At 44.3% G+C, this 18,653-nt stretch overlaps 1 protein-coding gene across 2 annotated transcripts in view; it reads left to right on the plus strand.

Moving 5' to 3' along the window:
* The first annotated feature begins 14,362 nt into the window (after window positions 1-14,362).
* The window catches only part of TMX3 (thioredoxin related transmembrane protein 3), a 36,799-nt gene continuing 32,508 nt past the window's right edge, over window positions 14,363-18,653 (plus strand). Inside the window, exons 1-2 of one of the 2 annotated variants that reach the window (XM_043443993.1) lie at window positions 14,363-14,571; window positions 15,489-15,543. In XM_043443993.1, coding sequence (XP_043299928.1) covers window positions 14,526-14,571; window positions 15,489-15,543 — 101 coding nt within the window. In that variant the 5' untranslated portion in view covers window positions 14,363-14,525. The remainder of the gene's footprint in view (window positions 14,572-15,488; window positions 15,544-18,653) is intronic. The other variant, XM_043443994.1, reaches the window with a different exon arrangement.

The following is an 18,653-nucleotide window of genomic DNA, read 5'->3' on the forward strand; positions in this document are numbered from 1 at the left end:
TGAGGATGGTGCTTCGTCTCCTCCTTGGGAACCAGACTTCAGCATCTCTGCCTCTGCACATTGCTCACCAACACACAAGGTAGAAACCACTAGCTCTTCCTGGGAGAACAGAACACGGAGCCTCCACCACGTCCCCAGAAACAGCTGCAGACCTGAGCTCACTGCAAGGACACCACCGCACTGCGCTCCAAGGAACAGCTGCAAGCAGAGACAGAGGCAAACAGAGACAAAGAAAGAGACGCAACATGGCAGCAGACACTGCATTTTCACTAAACATTTTTTAAAAAACATGAACCTGAAAATGTACACAGAAGTACGAAACTAGAGAACAGAGCTCTCCCAGCCAGCGCCGCTCCTTTTGGAGAACGAGTCATAGACTGAAGTAGATTCTATGAGCCTCCAAGACAATAGCATCCTCTCCATTCCTTGCCACGTGGGTTTGGCTTTGTTTGTTTGTTTAAGTCTTTTGGTTTGGAGAGGGCCTTTTTTTTTTTTCTCTTTTGTGTTTTAATTTTTTTTTCCCTGCAGTCATCGGCTGCCAACATGATCTGCACCTGCTGAAGATCAGAAACAGGAAAAAAAAAAAAAAAATCAAAAAGCCAAAAGAGACCTAAAAGCAAACAGGTCAGAGGTACACAGTTACCTGCTGGCGGTAACTAGGCGTGCTCTGAAGGCTGAAAGTGCGGGCATAGTGGAGCCACCGGCATGCCTCCGAACCAGGAGACACGCACCCCGGCGCTACACAGCCAGAAGCACCGCACTGTGAGGAGGTGCAGCTCGGAGGGACACTACCCGCTTCATACACCTTTATTTTCCACGTTTCTGATCTCTTCTCAGGACAGAACATCTGTGAGCCATTTTGACTTAATCAAAACATTGACTTTTAAAACAATTCTTTAAAAAAAAATTATAGCAGATGTGTACCATAACTGTTATTTATGACTGACTGTAAAACCATGTGATGCAGGGTCGCAGTGTATGGTGGGACGCCATCTTTCAGAACTGTGCTAACTCACTGTTGAAGCATTCAATGGTAAGAGAAAATAGAGTTGTTTTTTCTGATAAATAAGAAGAAAACAGGAAGTAGAATTACTTTTAATAGTTAAGGAATAGAGTTTTGGATATAAAAGTATATACCCAAGTAAATGTCCTTTTAAATATGTTGCTATATATATATATGTCTCAACAAGATAAGGCTTCAGAAAAGTGTCCAAATTAGGAAGCCCTTTATAAACACTCATGAAGGAAATACTAAAATGGACTGCTTCAGAGCTATGGGGATGATGATCACTTGACACAGTCAAGTACGGTGTAAAAAACCAGAAGCCAGAGAAATTCAAAAGAAAGAATAGCCATAAAAACTCTGTTCTAAATTCTAGAAAATATGACCAGGAAGAAGACAATGTAACTACTTGTACCTTTCGCTTGCTCTGTCTTTGTCCTGCCAGGCTGTGGTAAATAAGACAGAACTGTATTTAGACAATGGTACCCAAAGTGATCTAGTGTTTCTTTCAAGAAAATGCACATACATGGTTGTGCTCTTTGGCCTGAAGAAGTAGCTGAAAAGGTTGACATTGCTGAAAGTCTTCATGTAAATAAATGGGAGGGACTCATTTTGAGAAGACCGAGTTAGGAGGCATGGCTTTAAATCTAAAACAGACTGAAAATTGTGACGTTTGAGTCACTCCACATACAACCCTTGGCATTTGTGGATTCCTATTTGGAATGTATGTGATGCATGAGATGCCTCCCTAAGCAAGGTGGTGACAGTAATCTGTTGCTGTTGTCATCTTGCGGCATTCAAAACATACTGCATTGCACTGACCCTAAAATGCAGGCTGGGTTTAAAATAACACACTTATCGGTTCCCTGCTATTTTGGTGAATCTTGACTTCTGATGCTGCAGCCATGTGGAGTAAACAAACCTACAGGGGACACTTCTCGAGTTGTTTGTCTTTTCAAAGCCACATCTCTCCTGTCACCCTGGGCTCCTTAATGAGCCCTGAAAACAACTTCCCAGGGGCAGCAAACGATTCTTTTCAGTTCTTCCCAGAGGACAGGTTTATTTTTGTAACTATAGCAACCACTGCTGTTTTCTCTCTGAGTTTTTAAGCTTCTTAGTATTATGGGTCTCTTTGCAAAGATATTGTAGTAGCTTTCAGGTCTTTCAAAACCTTGCCTTAAAAAGCCAGGCTTCGTCCATAAGAAATCTTTATTATAACTAAAGCTGGACTTTATTATTCACCGTTTATTTGCATGTGTGTCTGTTGTCTCTCCTGGGAAATGCAGGCATGACCTCGGCAAATCCGCAGTCGCTCATCGATGCTGAAACCCATGTCTCCAGCAGATGTCGCTATTTTCATGCTTAACCAAAATCTGAGCCTAAGGGTTCTTCCAGTCTTGGAAAAAACACCTTAACTTGTTAGAAGGAATTATCACAAAGCAGAAGTAAACATATGCAATCAAGTATAAAACTTCATTTTTATAATTGAAATTATAGAGACGGTTGGTTGGAAGGCTTCTTAAGCAAGTTCTCATTTTAAGAAATTACTGGTAGTTTATTTCATACATTTAGGTTTACTCACCTATAAAGAAGTTACTAACTCAAAACACTTGAAGCTGCTATAAGTGTTACATGGTTTTCCTGGTGCCTCAGATGGTGAAGAATCTGCCTGCAATGCAGAGACGTGAGTTCGATCCCTGGTGTTGGGAAGATCCCCTGGAGAACGGAATGGCAACCCACTCCAGTATTCTTGCCTGGGAAATCCCATGGACAGAGGAGCCTAGTGAGCTACAGATCCATGGGGTCGCAAAGAGTCAAAACAGTTGAAGTTGCCGTGTTACACGGTAACACATGCGATGATCCCAGGATGCCTTTGACAAAGGCAAATTTGTTGTGCTTCAAAAGTAGGACTTGTAAGGCAAAGACAAATTATTAAGAACTCAACCCCTAAAACAGTCAGTAGTTTGAGCAATGTGAGCAACACAGTCTCAACAAAATGATATTTCCTTAATATTTTATTAGAAAAACTTTTTGACCCCATTGAAATCTACATTTTCAGTGCCTGTTTCAAAGAACTTTTTGAAGTTTCTGAATTTTTGAAGTGTCTAACTCAGAGTTCAGCCTTCCTCTCCCTGGGTTACTAGCACGGCATCTTCTCTTTCCTGCCTGCTTCTGGTAACCAGAAGGTAATTCTCAAAGGGACTTGATCAGATTTGTAATTTTGATAAATTAGGAAGCAATATGTAATGCATATTGCACTCCTTTCTTTCATTTACTTTTTCATGTGTTTCTTAGCAAATACTACTTATATTAAGTCTGAGTCTGTGGTCTCATTTTCCAGGAAAAAGACAAAAAGTGCCGCCAGAGGTATGAGTAATTGGTTTCTACTCTCAGGCCCATTTCATTATCTCCCCTTCACTGTCCAGGGCTGACCTGACCAGCCTTTGACCTCATTTCTGAGCTGCTTTTGTTCAGAAAGACTTGGGAATTCCCGTAAGGACAACAAATTGAGTTCGTTTAGCCTCTGCGTAACCTTTTCCCCAGTTCTTACTTCTCTGTATCCTTCTCCTTATAACATGGATGTCTTCTTTGCGTCTGTAGTCTAGATCACTCCAGGGAAGGTACCGTGGTCCAAAGATTAGGTCAGATCAGGCCCTGCCCCTGCTCCACTGATGTTGAACCATTATAGAGCCCGGTTTGTAATCGTGTCATTGGCACGGCAGGAGGACTCAAAATGACGGATTCTATGTACGATTCTGGGAGCCACAGGATTCTGAAACATATAGGAGAAAACTGGAAAATGTCAACCCTGAACAGATGGAATCATATTATCTGTGAGAGTTTTAAAAGAAAGATAACATCAGAACGTTTCATAGGAGACATTCCTATGAAAAGCCCTCAAGAAATGCCAAGCACCGATTTATAGGAAATAAGACCTCACAGTACGATTCCTATAACCTGAGCTCTCTGTGAGGTCCATCCTAGAAATACCAGACACCCTTAAAGGACACAGGGTGCTTGTACTTAGTCCCTCACTCCTGTCCTACCTTTTGCGGCTCTTTGGACTGTAACCTACCAGGCTCCTCTGTCCATGGCATTTCCCAGCAAGGATGCTGGAGTGGGTTGCCATTTCCTCTAGGGGATCTTCCCAACCCAAGGATCGAACTCATGTGTCTCGTGGCTCCTGCACTGCAGGCAGATTCTTTACCTGAAGAGCCACTAGGGCTTTAAATACACAGGGTTCTCCATATAAAAGCCCTGAACTCCAATCAACTCTGCCTGGACCACATAAAAGAGATTCAGAATCTCTTCCCCGAAGCAATATATTTTATTGAAATTAACTCTTCTTTGAGTGACTAAACATGTACCAAAATGGAGATAGTTCCTCCAAGTGATCCTAGAACACCAAAGTCAGAGGCTTGAGAAATTATTTCTATTTGAAAGAAAAATAACAGGAGATATATATATATAAATACATATAATTTCTTCCAAAAGAGCCTGGACTACAATTCAAATAATTTTCTGAATTTTAATTGAAGTGCAAACAGTGTTCAGAGATTTAAAGTCTTAACAATTGTCTGTTTGAACTTTCCTTTAAATGAATTTGACAATTGATATAAGCCTGAATTAATATTATTATGTAATTATATAGTATATATGTACATATATAATTATTAATAAAGTTAATGGTTTCTCCTTCTGTCCAGTGAAATGTCCGAGAGGCAACATCATCTCAGATGGGACCAGCTTAATATGTAAATTAAAGCCCAGATAATAGTTTCTAAAATTAACTTTCCATGGAAAGGAAGCAGGATTTTTGGGAAAGATAACTGATTCTATGTATAGGAAAGGAAGGTATAAAAGAAGGCAGAACTTTTTTATCAGAAACCAAGGTTTTATTCAAGGGTTAGTGAAATCAGATCAAAAAAGACTCCTTGTCATTTGAGCCACCAGGGAAACCAAACTTCTGCAGACTTCTGTGAGCAGACGGAATTACATCCATCTTCTGTTGAAATTAGGAAGGAACTGTCATAATAACTATAAAGCTTTAAAGTGTTTGTCTTCAGAGAGATGAGAATCTAAATTTATTCCCCTGGGCAAACTCTCTAGAAGCAAATAACCTAATTAACTGGACTGTTAACTGACTTCCGTAATTGGGTTAGCACCTTTTAACCCTAGGGACATTTGGAAGTAAATGTAGGTATTTTTGTGAAAATTATAATAGAGCATTGATATTTTTTTGCATTTCTAATGGATAAAAGAATCTGACCTAGTATACTGATAGCCTGGAATATAATCTGAGATGTGCAATCAAGGAGTTTACTTAGATGAAACCTTACATTTAATTTTAAAAGTTTTTGTTAGAGTATAATTGCTTTACAGTGTTGTGCTACTTTCTGCTGCGCTGCAACGTGAATCGGCTGCTTGTATACACATCTCCCCTCCTTGGGCCTCTCTCCCGTGCCACCCCCATGCCTCTAGGTCATCACAGAGCACCGAGCTAAGCTTGCTGCACTATCCTGTAAGTTTCCCCTAGCTATTGATTGACCTGTCAGTCCTTTAGTCCTGTCCGACTCTTTGTGACCCTATGGACGGTAGCCCGCCAGGCTCCTCTGTCCATGAAATTCTCCAGGCAAGAATACTGGAGTGGGCTGCCATTTCCTTTTCCAGGAGACCTTCCCAACCCAGGGATTGAACCTTGGTATCCTGCATTACAGGCAGATTCTTTATCATAATGTGTTTTACGTAGTGTATTTATGTCAGTGCTAGTCTCTCAATTCATCCCACCCACCCCGTCCCCCAAAACTTTACATTTTATAATTCAGTATTAAAACATCTAAGAGAACTTTAGGTCTCCATAAATATAAATTTTACTTGTAGGGTGTGAGAATTCCCTATGTTCCAAGGTTTCCAAAAAGAAAGTCAAAATGGTACACCAATGAAGTTAATTCTTTAATATGAAGTAGAGCATTTTGCGAATTGTTTAATATTTATGTTTCCTTTTCTGTAAAATGCCTGATCGTGTATTTTATTCATCATTATGTGCTTTGTATTTTCTCCTATTGATTTTTTAACTAACTCATCCTTAGTTATCTATGTTGCCCATAAGGTTTCCAACAGTTGCTTGTCTTTCCATTTCACTTTCTCTAGAGTGTCTTTCAATCATTCTATCAATGTTTTCCTTTGGACTAGCAATTTTGAAGAAATCCTTTGATTTGAAGTTCTTGTATATTCTTCTAAAGGTTTTAAAGTATTGCTTGTCCACTTGTCTCCTTTCAGGCTGGAGTTCATTTTTGTTAACCAGGTAAGATTTGGATCCAGATTATTTTGTCTTTGTGGATATGAAATCGGCACAGAGCAACATGTTCTCTTCGGCGTCCTCTCTGCCACATGTCGTTTCCATTCGTACACAGTCTGTTTGGGGTTGTCTCTTCTATCCTGTTGGTCAGTAGTCCCTGTCCTGATACCACATCATCCTCCGGTGGCTTTAACTCTTGATATCTAGCAGAATACGTTCTCTCACCTTAATCTTTTTCTGTATGAACAATTTGGGTATACTTGGAGGTTTGCTCCTCTGTACTAAGTTTTAAATCAGCTTATCAAGGTCCTTATAAAACACTGGAGATTTTCAATGAAATGTCAATGAATGGATAGGTAATCTGTGGATCACAGATACCTGTGTGATGCTGAGTTTTCAATCCACTAAATTGTTTTATCTTTCCATTTATTTGTGTCTTCTTTAGATTATTTAAATAAGGTTTGTAATTTTCTCCATATGGTCATATCTCTTAGTTTTACTACAAGGCAACATTTTTGTTACTATTAGAAATAATATGTTTTTTTAAATGTATGCTTTCTCTTTTTGCTAGTTTAAAGAAATACTTTTGATTTTTGCATAAATATCTTAACCTGGACACTTTGCTGAACCTTGACTAGAGCTAATAATTTGCATGAGATCTTTAAAAAAATTTTAATATAGATAATCCAGGATTAATTACTATTTCTTTTTCTTCCCATCCTATGCTATCCCCTTTTCTTTATTTTACTACATGAGCCAGGACTTTCAGGGAAATATTTAATGTGCTATATGTGCTCAGTTGTGTACGACTCTGCAACCCCATGGACTGTAGCCGCCGGTCTCCTCTGTCCATGAAATGTTTCAGGCAAGAATACTGGAGTGGGTTGCCATTTCCTCCTCTGGGGGATCTTTCTGACCCAGGGATCGAAGCTGCATCTCTTGCATCTCCTACATTGGCAGGCGGATTCTTTACCACTGTGCCACCTGAGAAGCCCACAATATGTAATAGGTGTGGTGATAATAAACTTTTACTCTGGTTCCTGATAGTAAAGAAAATTCTTCTGTTTTTTGTTTTTATTTACACTTACAGCTGCTGCAGTTTCAGGAAGACTTGTGTTAATCAAGCTTCTAACCGAGAATGATCCTTTCCAGGTAATAAAAATTAATTGGGCCCAGCAGTGTCCTTAAGTGGGGGATATGATTTCTCCAAGAGCAAGAAGGCCTGTAAGATTTCAGGCTTCTTATTTAGTCTAACAAGGGAGGTGGGGAGCAAGAAGGTTTCATTCCTATTGGTCTGCAATGTATCACAGGGCGTGCCAGCCCATGGACTCCTCCCAAAGTTTACAGCCTATGGAAGGTTCTGGATTTTGTGGGGGGTTCATAAACCATTTTCTATCGGTCATATGATCATCGTAAATTTACTTTTAGGTTGATCCTCAGTTTCAGAAATAATCATAATGTCATCTGTATCATGTACTACAACTCTATAATCTGGTAATATCACACCAGGTCTGCCTCACTGAGCTGTGACAGTACACAGGAAAGTTCAAATATCTTTGAGGCGAAAGTACATTGGGAACCATTCCACATGAATGCACACTGTTGATGACTCTCCCTAGCAACCAATATAGAAAAAAGGCCTTAGCCAAGTCAGCTATGGAAAACCGGTCATCTTTAGCTTGTGGAATAATCTGTGTAGCAGCTGAATACTCTGGACCATATGGGGACTGCAGAAGCTATTAGGGGTGCTGTTTACTGGCATCCCCTGTAGTCCAGGGTCAGCCTCTACAATCCATCCGTCTTCCTCACCAGCATCATCTCGTTACTGTAAAATGAGGGTGCGGGGCCCACTTGGCTGCATCTAACATGTCCTTCATTAGGGCAGTAATTTTTTGTGGCTGTAGGTATAGGATAGTGATTATAATTAACCATTTGAAAACTCTAAGGGTTCCCATCAGGCTTCCCTAGTGGCTCAGATGGTAAAGAATCTGCCTGCAATGCAGGAGACCCAGTTTCGATCCCTGGGTCGGGAAGATCCCCTGGAGTAGGAAATGGCAACCCACTTGACTACCCAAGTATTCTTGCCTGGAGAAGTCCATGGCCAGCTTGCCAGCTACAGTCCATGGGATCACAAAGAGATGGACACGACTGAGCAACTCACATGCACACACACACACACAGATGTACACAAGGGCGCCCATTATTGAAATCCAGTTAGTACTGGATTTAGGACAGATTTACAAGTTATTTCTTTTTGTTAGTTTCCTCAGCACCAGGACGGAGTTTCAGCCAATCATTATATTGATAGCAATTAGACATTCAGGTAAGGAAGACACTCCCACAGTAGACTTTTATTAAAAATCACTTATTTCAACTTTTAATGAGAATCTAATTTTTATTCTTAGAGGAGCATCTCCATGTCCACCTAAATTAATTCTACGACCTGTGTAAGGGGCTCATGAGCAGGCCCAGGCTGAGTTCCTGTGTCCCCCTGACCCCAAAGAGCTTCTCCATCTACAGGCCATTTCACCCATGCATTTAGAAAAGGCCTTGGTCCTCGCATAGGAATTGGTCAGGAGACCGCATCCTTCATGGCATGCCCTTCCTCTATTACTGTCTGTGGTTGGCAGAATTCTAAAGATCTCCTACCGACCTTCCCTGATGACTCATAGGAGGAAGTCGAGGTTAAAGATCCCAAACTGCCTCTTTTCCATCCTCTGGGGTTTCAAGAGCAAAACCACACGTTGGGTCCATGGTGGTGGCGCTCCTTCTCTCATGACCTGGGTGAGGGGCATTGAATAGGAAGCTTGTTTCACCGTCACAGAGCCAGCTCAGCAGCGCCTGCATCAGCAGCATTTCTGCAGCTTCAGTAGATACATTTCAATGACAAGGGAAGGACAGGGCAATCACCCTTCTCTGGGAATGAATGGCCTCTGTGCTAATCCATTCTAGTCAGCAAGGATTTTTCCTAGAACTGTCCCCACAAAGGCAGCAGCCACAGAGGATCCAGGGTGAGTGCAAACATCCCCCTCTACTCGACAGTCCACAGCCAGAGACACTGCAAGTTGATCCAAAATTCTCAGGAGGGGCTTTCCCGGTGCCTCAGTGGTAAAGAATCCGCCTGCCAATGCCGGGGACACGGGTTCCATCCCTGGTCCAGGAAGATCCCACTGAGCCCATGCACCGCAACTTCTGAGCGTGTTCTCTGGAGCCCTGGGAGCCACAACTACTGAAACTAGCGTGTGCTAGGGCCTGTGCTGGGCACTGAGAAGCCAGCGCAATGAGAAGCCCAAGCAGCGCAGCTAGACGGCAGCCCCCAAGCCTGTGTAGGGCAACAAAGAGCAGCCCCCGCCTGCCGCACACCCGTACGTGTGTGTGATAAACTCACTGTGTTGTGGTCAGAGAATATATTGATAATAGCACATTTTTTTCAGTCTGTTGAAACTTACTTTATGATACACTAAGCACATGATTTTCTCTTACCTTTTCCATGTGTATGCACTCCCTGCTTGTTGAATGAAGAGCTCTATAAATGTCCACTTTGTTTTCAAACTTTTGGTCTGGGGACCTCTGTATATTCTTAAAAATACACTGAGGACACCAGACAACTTTCTTTTATTTTGTGGGTTCTATCTAACAATATTTCCCATATTGGACATTAAAACTAAGGCATTTAAAAATATCAATAAAAGTTTTAATTTTCATTTAAAATTCACAAAAAAACCCATTATATACAACATCAAGAAATAACAACTATAAAAAGGTAATTTTTTTCTAGTTTTTCTCATGTATGTTATGCAAAGGAATCTAAAAATGAACAGCATATTCTGAATTTATTTTCCCTCAACACCACTAAATGAGATCTGCAAACCAGAAGCAAGAGCATCAGCCAGAAACTTGTGAGACATACAAATTCAGAACTACTGACTCAGAATCTGTACAGAATGGTTGGAAATGGTGTTTTACCAGGCTGTCCCGCTAACTGATGCTTAGCTCATTTGACAAGCCCTATTTTAATGATCTTTACATTAAAAATACAGTTTTATTCTTATTTTTAAACTTTTGTTGATGGAGTCTACATACAGAAAAGTACATCAACCATAAAGGCAGAACTCAGTGCTGGTTTACAAAGTGAACACATCCGTGTAAGAACGTTCAGGTCAAGAGAGAAAACACCACCTGTACCGCTGACTTTCCACGCTCGAGGTTAATTTGCCTGTTGTTTGAGCTTTACATTCAAACCGCACCAGACAGTGAGTACCTTTCTTTGGGTTCTCATTTTTGCTCAACATTTTGTTCATGAGATGCATCTATGCAGTGCCCTCCACAAAAGTGTATGCCTTCTCATTGCCATAGCAATATAGCACATTGCTATAGCATCCATCTGGAGGAGGAAATGGCAGCCCACTCTAGTATTCTTGCCTGGAAAAATCCCATGGACAGAGGAGCCTGGTGGGCTACAGTCTGTGGAGTTGCAGAGAGTCGGACACAACGGAGCAACTGAACACACACACACACATACACACACACACAGTATCCATCCTGATATTAGACATTTGAGTTGTTTAGTTTTTTACAAGCAGACTTGTTACAGACATTCTTGGACTTGCCTTTTGGTGAGAATGTGTATGCATAATACATAAGGCATCTCTATATATAATATGTAGTTCACTTGAAAAACTTTCTAAGAACATGTCATATTTAATATAGAACCTTCTACACGTCAAGGAAATTCATCACCACTGGAGACACATAAGCAGGAAAAACACACTTTTTTATTAATATTTAAAATGTACTTTATATTATACTGTGAGTTTACTAAATACAAGTTTTAGCATTTGTAACTTTAGCCTGTTTTCTTTTAATATTTTTTTTCAATTTTGTATTGGGGTATAGCCGATTAACAAGGTTGTGATAGTTTCAGGGGAGCAGCAAGGGGCCTCAGCGATACACACACATGTATTCATTCTCCCCCAAACCCCGCTCCCATCCAGGCTGCCACCTAACATTCAGCAGAGTTCTCTGTACTCTAGAGCAGGTCCTCCTCGGCTATCCAGTTTAAATATGGCAGCCTGTTTTCCGTATAAAAAAATCTCTTTACAGATTTTTTTTGACCATTTTCAGACAATGCTCTATTCTGATATTTTCAGATTGTCTAGGTCAGTGGTGTGCAATGGAAATATAATGCAAGCCACATATATAGCTTTAAATTCTCTAGTAGTCACTGAAAAATAAAAAGAAACATGAAATTAATTTTAATGTATTTTATGAATTCATACATAAAATATTATAATTTCAACATAATTAAGATGAGAAACTTTACTGTCTTCATAGTCCAATGCATATTTACATTCTTCCAGCCACATAAACATTTTCCAGTAACTGAATCAAGTATTGGATTTAACATTTATTAAAATTAAATAGAACTAGTTAACTCCATCACACTAGCCACATGTGACTAGTGGTTATTACTGGAAAGAACAGGCCTAGGTCAAGAGTGGTTTTGTTGTCCTCCCCACACTAACTTAAGCTGTGATAAAAATTAAAGAATTTTCTCTTTTACATCCTGTGGAAGGCAAAATTTTGAAATAGACTGAGAATTTTTTAGTCTACTTCTTTTGGGAAGATTCCTTTGTGCTTTCCTCTCAATTATGCTGTGCACTTAAAACTGCTCTTAAAAAATAAAGCCTTTAAAAAAAATGCAACATAGATTTTTGCTCGTGGCACACACGCTGATGATGGTAACATTCAATCCAGTGATGAAGTTTGTTTTACACAAGGTACAAGAGATGAAGACGGCATGGCTAGTTCACCAGGGAACGGTTGCTAGTGGTGCCTCGGGAGGGGAGGATGGGACTAATGGGAGCGGCTAGAGGTAACAACAGACAATGAAAATACTAGCACAGAGTGTAGAGCTGAAATTTTATCCTGTATCCCAGTGAGCAGCGGTAAAGTGAAAGTAATCTGACTTTGTAATAAAATTCTAAATGGTATTTCTGAAACATTCATCTAGGAAGTGATGCACAGAGTGCCTTAGAAGGGAAACTCGAGGCTAGGAGCCCAATTATTCAAGCAAGAGAAGGTGAGGCCCTGACCTGGGGATAATAGAGATGGAGAAAATGGGGGCGGACTGAAGAGACACTGAGGTAATAAAAGCAACAAGATGTGAGCAGTCGGATATGGAAAATATTCAGTAGGGAAGTACCTAGCCTAACTTCCAGGGAAATTGGCCAAACATTTGTACCATCAGCCAAAATAAGGTGAGTGAGAAAGGAGACAAGGGAGAGAGGGAGAAAATTCTAGAGTGGAAAGGAATCCTAAGAGGTAGTGTCCTTTTACAGAAAGAATTCCAGCTCTGGAATCTGAGACTTGGTTTTCAACAGCAATTTCATCCTTTTCAATTGTTAAGCAAATTACCTCTGAGCCTCTAGACCCTCATTTATACTATTTCTTACTTTGAGAACTTTCATGAGGAATGAATATTTACATATGTAAAACTCATAGAATAAATTAGATGCTCAGTTTAAAAGTATATGTATTTGGATCTACTGAATGCCTGCACTGGATGCTATGCTGACCGCGTAAACAAGATGAAACCTAGAGTTTGCTCTCGATCAGATTACAACTTAATCTTCTGGTCTTTAGGAATAATAGTGTTTTATTTTCTTGGGCTCCAAAAATGACTGCAGATGGTGACTGCAGCCATGAAATTAAAAGACACTCCTTGGAAGAAAAGCTATGACAAACCTAGACAGCACATTAAAAAGCAGAGACATTACTTTACCTCCAAAGCTCTGTCTAGTGAAAGCTATGGTTTTTCCCGTGGTCATGTACGGATGTGAGAGTTGGAACACAAAGAAAGCTGAGCACCAGAAGAATTGATGCTTTTGAACTGTGGCATTGGAGAAAACTCCTGAGAGTCCCTTGGGCAGCAAGGAGATCAAACCAATCCATCCTAAAGGAAATCAGTTCTGAATATTCATTGAAAGGACTGATGCTGAAGCTGAAGCTCCAGTACTTTGGTCACCTCATGTGAAGAACTGACTCACTGGAAAAGACCCTGATGCTGGGAAAGATCAAAGAGAAGGAGAAGGGGAGAACAGAATCAGATGGTTGGATGGCATCACCAACTTGATGGACACGAGTTTGAGCAAGCTGCGGGAGTTAAGGATGGACAGGGAAGCCTGGTGTACTGCAGTCCATGGGGTCACAAAGAGTCTGGCACCAATGAGTGAACTGAACTAATGAGCCTTCTGCCTCATAGAATTTTGAACCTATGATGGGTGAATGGGCTGACATCATAATCCATTTTTGTTCTCATAACACACATTCAATAATTGGTAGAAGTAGTTCCTGCAGCGATCACTATCATATAAAACTAAATAGCTTTTACAAATAACTTTTATGTAGAAAACCACGCAGCAAAAAAAAAAAAAGAAAGAAAGAAAGAAAACCACACAGCAATATAAATATTTTATAGCAGGTAGTTTACTTATTTCAAAAATCAGGAAACTGGAACAAATCGTAAAAAAATTACATCCCATGATTAACTTCATGTTTTCAAGTTTCAAGGGAAACACTTTTTAAAAGGAAGGCTTAGCTGGCAAAAACGCATTACTGAAGTTTACTCCTGTGAAACAGATCTCGCAGGTTGCAAACGGGGGTCAAAGAAAATTCCAAATGCATTCTGCAAATACATGTAGGGTCACTCGACATCCAGTCTTCCATCTTTCTGCCCACTGTTAAGACCCGTCTTTTTTCAGGAATCTAACTACCAACTGAATAAGAGCTGCAGGTGAAAGAGATGGCAGGATTACACCCCTAGCGTTGCCAGTCTGCCTCGTCTTCCGTTCAAAGTCTGGCGCGCATTTAACTTCCGGGAAAGGACCCCCTGGCACCCACGCCCGCACCCTAGGTTCCCACGCTCTCGGAGGCAGTCCCGGGCGCAGAGGCTACGTGGCCGCGATCGCGCATGCGTGCCAGCCCGCTCCTGCGTGCCGGCCGCGCGCAGGCACCACGGCTCCGCGCATGCTCAGAGGCGGAGGTAGGCGGGGCCTGGGCGGGTGGCGGAGGCCGGCTCGCCCCGCCCGCGTCCACAGCTCCGCGCTTTCCTTCCGCGGCCCGGCCGGCCGGCTTCCCCTTCCGGGCGCGCAGGCGGCGGCCGCCGGTGCTCGTTTCTGTGGCGGGCGCTGAGTCGGCTCTGGCAGCGCCTGTGCGGCGAGCATGGCAGCTCGGAGGCGCGGGCCCGCCCTGCGGCTCTGCGCCGCAGGTAGAGGCCGCGGGGGCGGTGCGGGTGGGCGCGGGGACCGTCTCCAGGTGGGGAGAGGCCTGCGCGGCCGCCGAGATACTTTCCCGTGCCGGGTCCCGGGTCCCGGGTCCCGACACCCGACACCGAGCGTGCGCTGTGGGGCCCTTAACCAGGCGCGGCTCCGCCGGAGACGCGCCTTCCGACCGGCCGCTCCGGCCGTCGGGGCGGAAGGGGCTTCGCGGAGCGCGAGCTCCTTCGGGGGCGTCGAGGGCGCTCCTCCCCGGCGCGCGCGCACACCTGCTCGGCGCTGGGCTCTGAGCCTGGCCAGCTCAGAGGCATCCTCGCCCGCGCGGGCGCATCCTGGCCGGGCCCCGGGGCTGTGCGGTGTGGCCTGGGGACCGGTTGGTCCTGCTCAGTCTCGGCCCCGCGTCGCCGTCCTCCCCACGACGGGTCCACTCGCACCGTTTAGCTCCCACGGCCTGTCCGACGCTGCTCTGTGATCAGTGTTAGGAGTCCAACCCAATTTTGTTTCTGTCAATTTGGAGGTGGGGGGGGGGGACTATATTTTGGATGGGGTTTGAAGTTTATCTCTGAGATCATTGCTTCTAGAGGAAAAGAAATATAGACAATGTTCACATCTACCCCAAAAAGATGAGATGGTGAAAAACAGGATGAAAGTAAAAATATATTTAAAAGGAACTTCCGTCCTTTAGAATTACTGGCCTAGGTAGAACTTGCTGTCACCACATGGTCATAAATATTAAACAGGTGAACGACTTATGCTTTTGCCTAATTTGCGTCCTGGGATGGATGAATGGTGTGTTTTTTGGGAGGTTGTAAAAAACCAGAAACATTTTATAGGTGAGTGAGCATATAATGTAAGCCACAAGATAAATTAGCATGTATTTTACTGTATACATTTTGTCTTTTGTTTTCAGTTTTTCTACTGGATCTGGCTTTCTGTAAAGGACATGTGGAAGATCTAGATGACTCGTGAGTTTATCTGTTTTTAAATAGTATCTTCATTTCTTCCAGCTGTGATGTTATCTGAACACTGGTATGAGTCCACTATTTTTTAAAATAACACTTGTTTTATTGAGCACGTAAATCTGTGGTATGTAATTTGCTAATTTTGTTTGAAGGTAGATTTTTTTTTCCTTTGAAGTGTAGTTGATTTATAATATTACATTAGTTTCAAGTGCACTACGTTGTGTGATTCTAATCCTTTAATAGCAGACAATGGCCAGTGCTTAGCTAGCACCGGTTTTGCTCCAGGAGTTGCACAAAATGGGATTGCACTCGGCAGTTTTATGAGCAGTCATAAAAGTAAAAACTGGCAGAGTCTTCCGTTTTACCTGTACAGTGTTAGTCACTGCTGAGTGGGTGCTGGAGTTTGGTAACCATCCAGTCACGCAGCGGGAATCACCAGGCCTTGCTTGTCGTAGGTGAGGAGTCCGGCTTCAGACCAGCATCCTGTGTGTGGCTTTGGGGCCTGAGCATGGGCAGTGACATGGCTTTTCCTGGCTGGGCCCTGGGGGGAAGCTGCCCTGCCCGCCACAGACGTGGAGCAGAGACAGTGCACCGCGGTCTCTGGCGTGGGGTGAGCCCTAGTCATGGACTCGGGCTCCCCAGCCGTCTCCTGTGTGTGCGTCTGCATTCTTAGCCTGCGGGCCCCTTGTGGAGACCTGCTGGTGGGGGCCTCGCCTCAGGCATTTCTTAGGGAAACCTCCTTATTGAGGGGCTTGGCTGAGACCCTTTCTGCATGTGGACCCGGTACTTCTCCTCTCCTGTCCCTTCCCTCCTCCCTCCCCTCTGCGTGTGGGTCCTCCTCGAGGAGGCAGACGCCTTTGGTTCGGGCCTCCTCCAGGGTGAGATGCATCTCTCAGTGCTGAGGAGCTGGCAGCTTGTTTCTGCCTGCTGGCCTGCACTGGCGCAGTGAATGAGTCAAGTCTTGACTCTCCGTTTGGCTGGTTGTCCTCGTTCACCACCCCAGCCCGCAGCAGGGTGCTCTGCCGAGCAGAGAGCCCCAGGGTCCCCAGGGACGCTCAGCAGCCTTCCTGGTGGGTATCGGGTGCCCTCGTGGATTGTTTACAGGCGCTTCGATTCTCAGAGAAGCCGCTGGGAACTCAGGTGACTTTGTTAAAGTGCGTGGTGCCTAGAAGGGTGTGGCACCCCAGACCTGCTCCTTTGGGAGGAGGAGGAAGCGAGGTGAGCCGCTGCAGGAGACCGGACCCTGACTCACCTCAACCCTGCTGAGCTGACAGGGTTGGCCCTCCTGTAATGCGCTTCCCAGGTGGTAAAGAAGCCGCCTGCCAGTGCAGGAGACACAGGTTTGATCCCTGGGTCAGGAGGATCCCCTGGAGAAGGGAATGGCAAGCCACTCCAGGATTCTTGCCTGGGAAATTCTTGCAGAGGAGCCTGGCGGGATACAGACCACAGGGTCGCAAAGAGTCGGGCATGACTGAGCGACTAAACAACAACAGTCTCCTGTAAGTGAAAAGCTTGTCTGGTCCACCTTCCTAGTGTCCGTGGCCACCCGAGCCTCCTGTGAGCTCGGGGTCTGCGGTGAGGGATCAAGGACACTGGGCAAGGAGGCCATTAACTGGGCCCAGGTTCTGGGTTTGTGCTTTCTGCTCCTGCTTACTACTGGGCCCCTGTGAAGATGAGACACTGGGTTTCTGTGTCTCTGCCCCGATAGACACTCTGTTCTGTCTGCGACACTCACCAGAATGGCCCTGTGCTGACTAAGGGACTAAGGGAAATAGCCAACGAGCATTCCGTGCTGTCAGCTGAACGCGGGGACTGAATTATTCTTTATCCCAGAGCAAGCGGACGTGCAGCTTATTGCCTCCTGGGCCCACAAGAGGATGGCCCTTGGAAATTCAGGCACCGTTATAGCTTGGGCGGGTGAGCAGGGATTGCCTTGGCTGAAGAAGACTGAACTGGCGTGAGAAGGCTGCCCTGCTTGTCTAACCCTGGCCAGGGCTAAAACACCTCCCCAGGGACTGAGGACCTCGCTGGGCCAGTGTTCTCAGCATATGGAGCGCCTTGGCTCCTCATCCCCCCGTAGGGACCCCTGGATCCTGACTGCAGATGACTCTGTCTCTGGGTTGGGTCCAGCCAGCCCCATGCGTTGCACTGACTTGGGCTGCACTGTCAGGCCTTGTGAGACCTTGTTTGTTTGCTGTGCAGGTTCCCCGAGGGCGCTGGATGTGGTGATGCCTAGGCTTTGCGGCCCAAGCCACGCATCAGCGAGCGCAGTCATTGGTGTACAGGGCACCCTCCATGTTAGCCCTGATCCTCAGGGGTGCTCAGCATCTTAGTGAACAGTTAAAGGACCAGTCTGACCAGCTGATGTAGGGGTCAGGGTCACATGGCCCAGATGACACCTCTCAGGCGAGCAGTCTGGGGTCTCACGGCAGCAGTTTCCTGGTTGGGTGCTTCCCGTTAGCCCTGCGTGTTTGAACACGCTGTCTGCCCCCTTCCTTTACTTGTTGCCCGTTTACAGTTACTGACACCTTCCTCTCCACGTGGGGCCCCGTCTGGGATTCCGTACCAGTCAGCTCCTTCCCATCGACGGGAGAGGAGAGAGGCTATTAAGCATCAGATGATGGGAGACAGTGGCCCCCGCCATTTACCTTTGGGTGCAGAGCTGCCTGCAGACATCAAGAATAATGGCCATCAGTGAGAGCGTTCTGGCTGAACAATTTGCTTAAGGCAGCCATGACACCTGGGTAGCCCCACAAGATGAACATAAAATAGAATTTTTTACCGTAAACCCCAAGGGAGTGAAAACATTTGGGTTCCCCAACCTGGGAGCCAATTAAAGGCGCTGTCCTTGTCCACAGACGGCTGCAGCTGGGTGGATGTGAACACCCGGGAGCTCCGGTCTGGGGAGTGTGTTCTCTCTGTCTTACCTATAAGGTTAAGAATCTTACTAAAATATTCCCCTAGAGAGCTTCTGTCATTCATCAGTATAAATTGAATACAGATCACTGTGCGAGGCATGGGTAGTTGAAAACAAATGCACTTCTTTCTCGATTAGTGTGTCTGTGGTTTGATAACATGTATATAACCACAACGTGTGGAAATTGATGAGATCA

This window comes from Cervus canadensis, chromosome 23, assembly GCF_019320065.1.
Source record: "Cervus canadensis isolate Bull #8, Minnesota chromosome 23, ASM1932006v1, whole genome shotgun sequence".
Classification (NCBI taxonomy): Eukaryota; Metazoa; Chordata; class Mammalia; order Artiodactyla; family Cervidae; genus Cervus; species Cervus canadensis.